This window comes from Medicago sativa, chromosome 4, assembly GCF_051527215.1.
Source record: "Medicago sativa cultivar Bolivia chromosome 4, Bolivia_mono, whole genome shotgun sequence".
Classification (NCBI taxonomy): Eukaryota; Viridiplantae; Streptophyta; class Magnoliopsida; order Fabales; family Fabaceae; genus Medicago; species Medicago sativa.
In genome coordinates, this window is record NC_140752.1 from 66959103 (window position 1) to 66970283 (window position 11181).

Below are 11181 nucleotides of genomic sequence, written 5' to 3' on the forward strand. Positions count from 1 at the left end.
ATAATTTATACAAAATAAACAATTTTACCTTTTATTTCAGTCAGTAAAAAGGTCTAGAAGAAGCCCAACAAGGTAAACAAATTTACCAACTAAATTAGACTATCTAGAATTAGAATAGAAGAAGGTGAAACCGTTTGCTACTAGCTTTATCACCCACTCTTAACTGTTTCACTTGAAAAAACTCATGTTTCAACTTTTACAGATCATGGTATTTAGTCTAATCAGTCACATGCCGTGTAAACAACAATTATAATTAGGCAATTTCTACGGTACACTCGAAAATTTTGAGTGTACCGGTACACCCGTGTATTTAAATGTATAAGATAATGATTTGTTTTCTTTAGAAAAAAAATATTTTCTATCATTTATAATTATAATAATTATATTTTATTTATCTAAAGTGTCGGCAAAGCAAAATTCAATTTTTTTAAAATTTTTATTACTCATAATAGTGAATATTGATTATTTTTTCAATAAAATGTTAAAAAATTTAGTATAATTCTTATAAAGAATGAAATGATGCTTTTTTTTTATGGGATAATATTTTCTAAAATATAAAAGTCGATAAATATCTCTTTATTACATAAAAATTATCGTTAACTTATTGATTTATGAAACAGGTGTATCAGTACACCTTAATTTAAGGGTGTACCGTAAAAACTCCCTTATAATTATAATCTATAAACAACAGTCAAAGAGATATCCCCGGAAAAAAAACACAGTCAAAGAGATATGCATAAATCATAATAATTACATGTGTGTTATTTAGACACACAAAAATCAATATGAGTCATAAAAAATGTTGAGATGAAATTGTGTTTTTTTCCAAACTATAATACTCTTAACTATTAATTTTACATATTTCTTTCACCGCAAGAAGTACATTCTTTAGAGCATCATTAACAAAATAAATAATTAACATTGCATTGAACTTTGAAAGCAATGAATAAATAGAAATTAAAATTTCTTTAAAAGTGATTAGAGTTATTAGTAAATTAGTATATGTTGATTCCTAACTAGGGTTTGAACATTAAACACCATGATTAGATCTTCGTCTATGTTCTTTAGTTCACCAACGCTAACTACATATCCAGGAAGATTTGAAGAAGAAAATACAATGAGAGTCAATTGGAATAAAAAGGGTAGACGCACTTAAAAAGCAAAGAGAGCCTCAAAAGGGCTGAAAGTTTATCGTCAAAGGAAGAAGCAGAATATGTTTTGATATGAAATGACTGGTTTAGGTGGGATGTTTTTTTTATTTTTAATTTCATTTCAAAGGGAAATTTGGATACAACCAACATATGCATTGTCAATGACTTTGGTTGGGAAAAAGTACCATGCCTTTTTTATTTGATAGGGTGATATACAGTAAACACGTAGGGAAGAGCATTAAATAATGTCTCTATGTAGTTACAAAAACAGGTACATATTTGCATGTCGGCCTAATTAATACTCTATGTACACATTTTGCATTGGCAGATTTTACTCTTCATTGTATGCATGGACAGCATGGTTCTACGTGTGAAAATTGATTTTAAATGACTTAATTTTATCGATATAGCTTTGTGTTTTAACAAATGTCAAATTCTCATGTTATTCTATGATTCTTTCTATTCGTAGGTCATTTATGGCACGTCGGAAGAGCTTGCGCAACATTTGAAAAAGGAATCAATCGAGATTATTAGCCTATTATTTTCATGATTCCTCTTAATTGAGACATGAAATCCAATGTTTGACGTAGGAAGTGAATATTCTATGCAAAAGCAAATACATTTAAATATACGGGACGTTGAAGAAGTTTAAGAAGAAGGTTAGGTTCATGATTTGATCCATGTTGATAACAATTTCTTCCTCCCTCTCGTATATAAAAGTTAGGCTAAAATCCCAACTTTTATTTGGAAGGCAAGACAATTCAGCTTGAGAATACTTCAACATGTAAAATTTAATTTTATTATTCTAAAACAACTTTTTTATTCCATATAAGTGAAATCAGACATGAATTAACACTTTACCCTTGACTATAAATAAATGAAGGAAATAAAACATTTTGGACTTGAAAAGATGTCATATAAATTTGTAAAAGGAAAGACATGTATAAAAACCAATTGTGGCTCTTGCAACTTTCCAAGTATTAATATGGGAGTATATACATTATGGTTTTGATAATTTCCGGTTTGACTTGTGCCATGGTTCAACCTGGAGAACCTGAACCAATGCATTTATATTATAGTATTTTGCTACCTTGGGCTTCTAATAATTAGAAACCATCAAAAATGATTCAAATTTCCCCCTATGAGACTGACACTGATCAACACAAAAACAATTACTATACTAATTAACTAGAAATTAACCTCTCTCATCGACCAAAACAATTACTATATATCAATTTTTCAAAGCAAACTGACAGACATACTTGTGGCTTTAATATAAATATATTATTAGCACACACAACTCTACCAATGCTTAGGAAAACTGTTTCATTTTATAATCCAAAACCAACAAAAATTCTACTAATTTCTAAACCTCAAAATTAGTGCAAATATAGCTAATATTATTAGTTTAAAAAGAGATTAGGGCATAGATATCTTCTTAGCATTTAAAAATTATTAGAAGGTCAAATATAACTAAATAAAATAAAATAAAATAATTGTAGAAGAAAATAATTAAGCACCTAGCACCAACTAGTCTTTATAGTAGTTTGGAACATGCACGGAGATTAATAAGGACATTTTTGAGAAGAATCTTATACAGGTAATAGTTTTTTTTAAAGAGTGTATCATGAACAATTTATTGCACCTTTCATAGTATATGCAACCAATGCATGCATGTTGGAGTTGGTAACATTTTATATAAGATTGTCAGAAAGTAACCGAAGTTTCTTTCAACAAAGCAAAACAAGAAAAACAGTATCTTTTCATTGAGATTGGCTAAGACTGAGAGTGTTTTCCTGCCCTTGTGTGTGAGATTGAGAGAGACAAAAGGCATGGAAACCTGTAACAGAAATTGGAAACCTAAATGTTGCTGCAAGAAGAAAATTCATGCCAAAAAATTGCCTATCATGAAGACCTTATAATTAATACACATTGGTGATGATGCAGAAATATTAACTTGTTAGGACAATATGTGGCGGATGTATGTCTTAGAGGATGCACTTGCTCCAACAAGATAAAAAATAGCTTTGAAGTTTAATTTCCTAAAATAATATCCCCCACTTTAAAATATGTTTGCACCATCAAAGATAGTTGAGTTTGATTAAAGGGCCTAGATTTTGACTATAGGGCAAATTAAGATTTGAATTTTGGTTGAAAGAGTATCTATATTTAGTGTTCAACACGTCTTGAATATGATTACCTCCGATGATGGAAAACTATAATAAACAACAAAAAATTGTTTGCATCTGGTAAAATTCTTTGTTAATACAAAGCTAGTCTTCTCCCTTTACCAAGTTTCTCTATTTAATTTCTTGTTACTCTTTTCATTTTCAATTTTTTTAAAATTAAATTAGCTTTATATATCAGTTAGATATTAAATAGGTATTTTGCTTTTATATTTCTTTTTTTTTCTTTTGACATAAGGTATTTTGCTTTTATATTTCTACAAACATGAGGTTTGTTGTTTTGTGTGTTGTTTAAATTTTAATTTTCGTAAAATATTAAATTAATATTTTATTTTTTAGTGTGCTAAAAATGGAGAAGTTATATGAAACAATGAACTCGGGGTCCTCGTGAGCTTAGCTCAGTTGGTATGGACAATGCATAAAAATATGCAAGGTTCGGGGTTCGAACCCCGGCCACCACAAAAAAAAAAAAATAATGAACACGGGTTTCGCTAGAAATTGTTCCCACAAAAAATTATCCTATTCCCTTAAAAAATACTCTCCGAAAAAAGTGAGAGATTCTTATTATCCTATTATTCCCCTTCCCTTCAAATTTATCAATTCATTTCCCTCCTAACTCCCAAACAAAACCTTATAGAGATGTCTTATGTTCAATATTGAATTTTCTAGATGTAGATCACCATTTTTTTTATTTTTTGAAATTTCGCCTATCCTTTGTAGCTTGTAAACACAATTGTTTTTAGAGGAATTGTAAGCACAAATTGATTGGCAAAACTTGGAAAGAATGCAAAACATCCCAAATATGAAAGGACTTCAGAAAATCTTGAAGTTAAGTCCTTGGTATATTTTTGTCAAAATAAAATCCCCTGCTCCATTGCTACATCCCTCGGTGATTCAAACTGGGTGTTTAAATATATATATTTTTTTAAATCGTATGTCTAGTAAAAACAACCTTCTATTATTCAGAAAACCACATGGACATCCTTTCACATGGCAAGAATGACCTTAAAATATCTAGTTACAAAACTTAGATGTAAGTAAGGACAGTTGGGACACTAAACAAAACATGGACAAACAAAATTCTGTCTTTGACACGGCGGCTTTCAACTTACTAGGACAGAAGCCAAATAAAGATTACAATGAAGTTTCAATTTGGTCCTACAAAATGAAAAATTGGAACTCACTCAGGTTACTTTAGCAATCTGTTTTCCACAGTGTATACTTGTTTTGCCTTCAACTAACCACATAAAATTGTGCAAAATTGTGTACTCTATCTACAATACAATCTGGATAAGATGGTACAGCGTTATCTCAATATTTTTCATTGTGATAAAAACTAATACTTCTATTATCCTAGAAGAAAATATTAATTGTCACTTTATAATGATACCATGTGAGATGCTATCATCTGGTTACATATAATCATTCATCACTCTAAAATATGCTATAGTTATTTGCTTTATTCTGAAACCAACTCGTCCTCTGAAATTTTGTAAAAATCACAATAAGTTTTCCTCCATTAGGATCACCCATGTCTCTGAGTCATTGTGTATATATATTATATAGATTACTGCTATTTGTTTAGAAAAGAAATATCATTGAGTCCAAAAAAAATGAAAATTATTATGTCAAAGTTACCAAAAAAAGAAAAATTGGCGAAGTTACCTTCACTTGAACTCCATAGTAAGATAGAAATAAAAACTTATCCTAAAAATTGTCCTCTAGAAACCCCAGTAGACATTTATATAATCTACTGGTAAATAAATGCCCCAAGGCTATGTACAAGCAAAAAAGGCAGACGATGTAGGAGATGAGGAACATGGAAGTCCTTTGGAAACATATCTCGGAGAGACATAGTTGAGAAGCAAATGGGGGGTAAACTGCATGAATGTGAAATCCAAAATGGTTGATTCATCCCATCAAAAGCAGCAAAGCAATTTATGTTAGACCTGTACGCCTGTATGATGTATATAAAGTCTCCTTCAAAGTCAATTTCTGTCTACAACTTCAGCTGGCAAGTTTAGATCAAAAAAGCCACCTTCTTCTCTGGCACGCTTACGAGAAGAACATCCACTCTCTTCTGACTGATTAAGCTCTGCTGTTACACCTACGCTTGCAGCATATATACAAGAATCCTTTTCACTCAGTAACATTTCTGAGCATCCACAAAGTCAAACTGAAGAAAACATATATAAGAACATTCATGACATAATAACACGATAAGAAAGCTCAAGATATAAATTAATTTGGCACCACTTTTTCATGTTACAACAACTCTTTTGAAGAAAAAAGTTAAACTTAAAACAATAACAACAAATAAAGCAAATAATGAGTTTCAATAAGCACCACGATGCAATATATTCATTCATATCCATACACAATTCAATCATGAAAATTAAATCCATCCCAATTAACAGTGGTTTTATTAAAATCAGGGTGAAATCAAGGTTAATAACCAAAACTAACCGATCCCCATACAACTATGATCTCCCACATATATGCACAATACAAGTAATGGAAAATTAATCATGGAGAGTGCTTCATGTGTTAACAGAGTTATCTTAGTCTATATATCGAGACTCCAACATGACCACAAAGTGTACATGTTGAGACATAGCAATGACTACTGATGTACTACAGTTTATACCATATAACCCAATTAGTTACTGATAACAGGTCAGAAGAATGCTTAGTACACTCAAAATTTCAGCATAAAGAGAGAAGCAACGGAATAATACGAGGGAGTTGCGGTTCAGCTCAATATTCAAACCAAATCCAACAATAGACATTTACCCGTATTGTCAGCTTTATTGCTCCAACAAACTGGAAGCTCTGAAGCTTTCTCTATGCCCTTTGATTTATATGGTGCTATACTGTGGACACTACCGAGATTAATAGAATCCAATAAATCATTGTCGATGCACTCATACCTGCATTCAATATAAGAATTCACAATCATCAATCTCAAATGTCAGATACGTACTAAAACCTCATCTAAAGCACAACACTTACATTTTTTTACAAAGATCATCAATGAGTGCAGACAGAGTTATTATCTGCATCCTTATCTCCATAAGTTTAGCATATTTAAAGGTGTCGAAAGGCTCCTCCAAAATCTTAGAGAGTTTTTCAACATTTGCCTCTAACTGCTGCTGTTGATCCTCAAATAAGTTCTGTTTCATTTCCCTTTCAGCTTCTGACATTTGTTCTTTAAAAAGCTCATCTCCAAACATATAAAACGCAAACGCATATGAATATGAAAGGACGCGTCTAGATCTGAAAAGTCTCAAGAGTCCATTATTTACCCAGCTATAATCATTGAGTTCAGTTTTTTTTCGTCCAGAATGTTTTTCTTCTGTAATAGAAATTTTCCCTTGTATGATATCTTTCAGTTTACTTTCAAGCTTAAAGGAGTCTGTGTGAGCTTTATACCGGTTATGATAATGCATGTACCTATAGAGATCCCTCTTTGCCCGCTCAGCTGATTTCTCTTGATCTTTGTAGCGACCACAGCTGTGACCAGCTATACTTGACCAAGTATGATCACGGCCAGTAGCTCCACCACACAACCAACTGTACAGAAAATGGGCAAAATTATTACTGGAAACACAAGTTGCAGACAGCACCTGATCCATATTAATGTACATACAACAACAACAACAACCAAGCCTTTACGGCAACATGGATCAAACTACACCATAAAATTAAATTAATCTATATATAACCAAGAAACATAAATTATTTCATGGAAAAGTATAATGACCGGGAACAAGTTGGATGAGAATATATAATGCAAGAAGGAATACTCACCAAAATGCTTGGCCGCAAATACAGCTAACCAAATTACAACCACCATTTTTCTCCACCGGTTTGTGGCACTTTGGACAGGATTTTGTATGAACAGTTATCCAATTAACAGTTTCTGATTCATCTCGACACTTCTTTTCCCAGAGCTCCCACATCAAACACGAACAGGGGGAGTGTGCTTCTGACAAGCATTTAAAACAAAATTGTTCACCACATGAACATTCTACCTCACACAAGTCATCATCACCCCCAACACGAATTGCATTCCCACAATGTGGCGTGCTCGGACACCATTTAACTCTCTTATTGTCTTCAATGTAGGATTCAAGAAGAAAGCGTTCATACTTCTCTGCCATATCAGGGTGCTTTCTACCAAGTAAAGTTCTTACGACAGCTTCATCACAAATCGAATTGCATTTGTGAGCCATGCATCTGATGCGTTTACTTTGACCCTCGTTTACCTTGACAAAGAAATGCTGTGTCCAACCTGTAAAAATAGGCGGCCAAAGTTAATGTAATTTTTCCAGTCTTTCATGAGGGTGTAAAAAAAAGGCAGATCATTACCGATCAAAAAAATAAATAAATAAAAAAATAGGCCATGTCATCCGGCTAACGCTTGAAAACCTTGATTGGTTATATGAATCTTCTTATGTTAACTACTAAGATGACATCATGTTACAATAGTTAAGACACGCACAGCTATAGTAAGACCCACCACTATTTATGTGCGGTCCATTGATTTTGTGGACACGCACAGCGATAGCAAGACACGCACAGCTATAGTAAGACACGCCATTCTTAATGTTACCCACTAACATGACAATACGCCATCATGTAACATTAAGAATTCAATTGTAATTTTTACCGATGAAATTTTGAAGAAGAAAAAATAAGGGCAAGAATGACAGAATAAAAAAAAAAAAAAACACTAACAGGTATTGCAAAAGCAGTGACCACAGTCCATTCTTGTTGCTTCATCACTAGGAATGTCGTCCATGCAAATTTCACACATTACTATAGCACTATCCAGCGAGCCAGAGTCATGATATTCATCCACACTAACACCAGCCTGAGCAAACATAAATGCCTTCCCTTTTTCTACATAAACTTCAAACAATTTTTCCACATCCCAACGATGATAAATAAGCATTATGCGTGCATGTTCTTGTCTTACAGAAAGCATGTCCATCACTCTGCGCAAGTCCTCCTTCTGTATATGAATACACATAGGAATCTCAGTAAAACAAAACAAAAAAATTCATCTAAAACAACAAAAACACTTGAAGTTCAATTTCTTCTCATATTACCTGTGCAACTATCAGTGATTCCTTCGTAATCACCTGCAAGTGTCAAAACAGTTCAGCAGAAAAAATGTCAGTGCATAGAAAGGACCCAAACGATTCAACTTCACATAAAAACGTAGTAAATATAAATATAATATTAACCACTAGAAGTTGGATCACCATAGACTATAAACCACGAAAAAGTTGCAACCATGATAACAGAAACATTTCAATTTCAAATTCCTTCAATAAAATCATACAATAACAACAAACAACAACCAAGCCTTATCCCACTAAGTGAAGTCATCTACATGGATCAAACGACGTAATACTACTCTATCATATACCAATAAAATATATAACCATAGACTAAATAAACACAAAAAAGAAGCATTTCAATCTCAAATTCCTTCAATAAATTGAGCAAGAATAAACCATCAATTTAGTCTCTAAACCATCACTCTCACTTCAATTTAGACTCTAAACTACGTAAATATAACATGAAGTCCCCGTCAATTTCATATACTTAGGGCTAAATTGACAGATTCTCAAATAGTTTAGCTATTAAATTGACGGATTTTCACCCAAAAACGACGATACAAAACAATCCAGAAACTCAACAAAAAAAAAATAACCAAATCAATTCCAAAGTTCCAAATTTTAATCAATAAATAAAAAAACACAAACAACAACGATAACATTAAAAAAAAAATACAGTCACAGAAACACAAAATCACATGTAAATAAATCATCGAATAAAAAAAAAAAAAAGGTTTGAATGAAAATGAAAAGGTTGAAGGAAGGAACCTGAGCAGCGGGAGCAATAGAAGAGGGCAACTGAATAGAATCGTCGTCGTTTTCGTAGAATTCACCGACGGAATCTTCTTCTTCGACGTCTTGATCGGAGTATTGATAATCTTCATCGGTGGAAGCGTAATCGTCGTCCATCGATTTGAATAGTGAATTGATCAGAAGAAGGTAGATTAGGGTTTATATTATTTGGATTGGATCGAGGGGGTGTGATCGGTAAAAGGAAAGAACGAAAATTCCGACGACAAAAGTGAAGGGAAGGTTATTACCTTACCACACACACACAACACAGCACATACTCTCTCCCTTTGCTTTGTTTTGCTTTCTTATACTTAACACAATTATAATAATATTTATATATCACAAATATTATGACTAAGTAATAAAAAAAATTAATTCAGAAAATAATATTAGGAAAATGTTAACTATTGCCAAGGAATTATAAAAGAAGATTTTATCTTCTTGGAAATTGTGTATTCTACTTTTTGAAAGTTAAAAAAGTGTCTTTTTCAATGCAAAACTTGACTTTTCTTTCTACTTTTAGTTCCTTAACTAGTGCCCCGGGGGCACTGGTTAACAAGACCCATAATATTAACAGTAATTAATTATATATGAAATTTTTATTAGTAATTTGTCTTATCTATTATTAAAAGAAATGAATCAATAATACTTGGCTCAGCTGATTAATTACTTCATTTGTTAAGATGGACGCTGTGGTCGAGGTTTGGATCACGTCCACCCACTTATGTGTGTGAGTTTCAATGGTTATTTGACATTAAGTCTATCTATAGATAAAAAAATTGATAATTCAATGATTATTTGACATTACGTCTACTATAAAAATAAAAATAAAAGATGATGATGAGAGAAAATGAGAGGTTTATGATCTTCAATGCTTAAAAGGTTGAAGTACCTCTTTTCTCACAACATTTTTTGCTCATTCCCAACGCAAAATACTCACGCGTGAGTTAACTCGCGCTAGACTATTTTGTTGGGAATGAGCAAAAAAATGTTATGAGAAGAGCGGTACTCAAAAGGTTGTCCTCGTCCACCTAAACTTCTAACGAGACCCAAACTCCCATTTTGGTCTATCGACCATTCATAGTCTGCTTCACAAGCCAATAGATGTAAGACCTAAAATATACTTCGGCCCTATTACACCGAGCAAATCCTCATATTCCCTTGATTTGTAACGCCTCCTCGCATATATTTAAAGCACAATGTTTGATGGTTACAAACCTCATCGTCTATACTTGTCGACCCAAGGATTCTTCAACATTTACTGAGTATCTTTGGTTTCTCACTTATAAAAGATGACTTCTAATGTCTCAAAGTTACAATTCATTCACCTTAAAATCTTTTATTTGACTATCTTTTAGAAGTACCCCACCATTTAAACTTTTAACTCAAACTTGTCAAACACCATTTAATCACCTTAGATCAAATTCCTTTTTTTTTCCCCTAAAACTATTCTTTCCGGATAAGATGATTGTGATTTTTAGAAAAGTTTTGTTGAATTCTTATAGGCTTAAAGTTTTTTTTTTAAATTAAGATTTTATTTTTGAGTTTTCTTATAGAATATTTACAATTATTTTAGTTTAATTTGTATGTAATTTTAATATAAAAAATGTAGAGTTTCAAAAAATATAAAAAATGTAGTTTAGTTGGTAGCTCTATGGACATTGATATGCAGAGGTTCAAATCCCAGATTTTTCACTTCTCTATATTTTTAGTGTGAGACTATCCACGAAACTATTTGACCAACAAGAAATATAAAAAAAAAAATATATTTTTACACTTGTATGTAATGATGTGTTGCTAGGTTGTTTAATGAATTTAAGAATACATTCCTTGAAAAAAAAATACATGACTTTTTTACTACCAGAAACGAAAAGCATGACTTTCTTATTAGGAAAAAATTAAAATTACATGACATGTTATTAT

At 32.0% G+C, this 11181-nt stretch overlaps 1 protein-coding gene across 2 annotated transcripts; it reads right to left on the bottom strand.

Annotated features, from left to right (window-relative positions):
• Window positions 1-4913: 4913 nt before the first annotated feature.
• LOC146930963 (putative E3 ubiquitin-protein ligase ARI1) lies at window positions 4914-9534 on the bottom strand. Of its 2 annotated transcripts, none has more exons than XM_085702456.1 (7): window positions 9235-9534; window positions 8452-8484; window positions 8078-8354; window positions 7148-7631; window positions 6350-6910; window positions 6131-6267; window positions 4914-5444 (listed from the first exon to the last, which is right to left on the bottom strand). In XM_085702456.1, exons 1-7 carry the CDS (start codon window positions 9373-9375, stop codon window positions 5326-5328), a joined length of 1752 nt encoding a protein of 583 aa, XP_085558582.1. In that variant the 5' UTR covers window positions 9376-9534; the 3' UTR covers window positions 4914-5325. The 2 variants fall into 2 exon arrangements, with proteins under 2 accessions (XP_085558582.1, XP_085558583.1); XM_085702457.1 differs by having other exon boundaries at window positions 4914-5513.
• Between the last annotated feature and the right edge of the window lie 1647 nt (window positions 9535-11181).

Coding starts and splice junctions, on each gene's coding strand:
- LOC146930963 (XM_085702456.1), bottom strand. CDS start 9,375: ATGGACGACGATTACGCTTCCACCGATGAAGATTATCAATACTCCGAT. Junction 6,911..7,147: donor ATTTGCGGCCAAGCATTTTG/GTGAGTATTCCT, acceptor TTTTCTGTACAG/TTGGTTGTGTGGTGGAGCTA. Junction 5,445..6,130: donor CAATAAAGCTGACAATACGG/GTAAATGTCTAT, acceptor CTGCAAGCGTAG/GTGTAACAGCAGAGCTTAAT.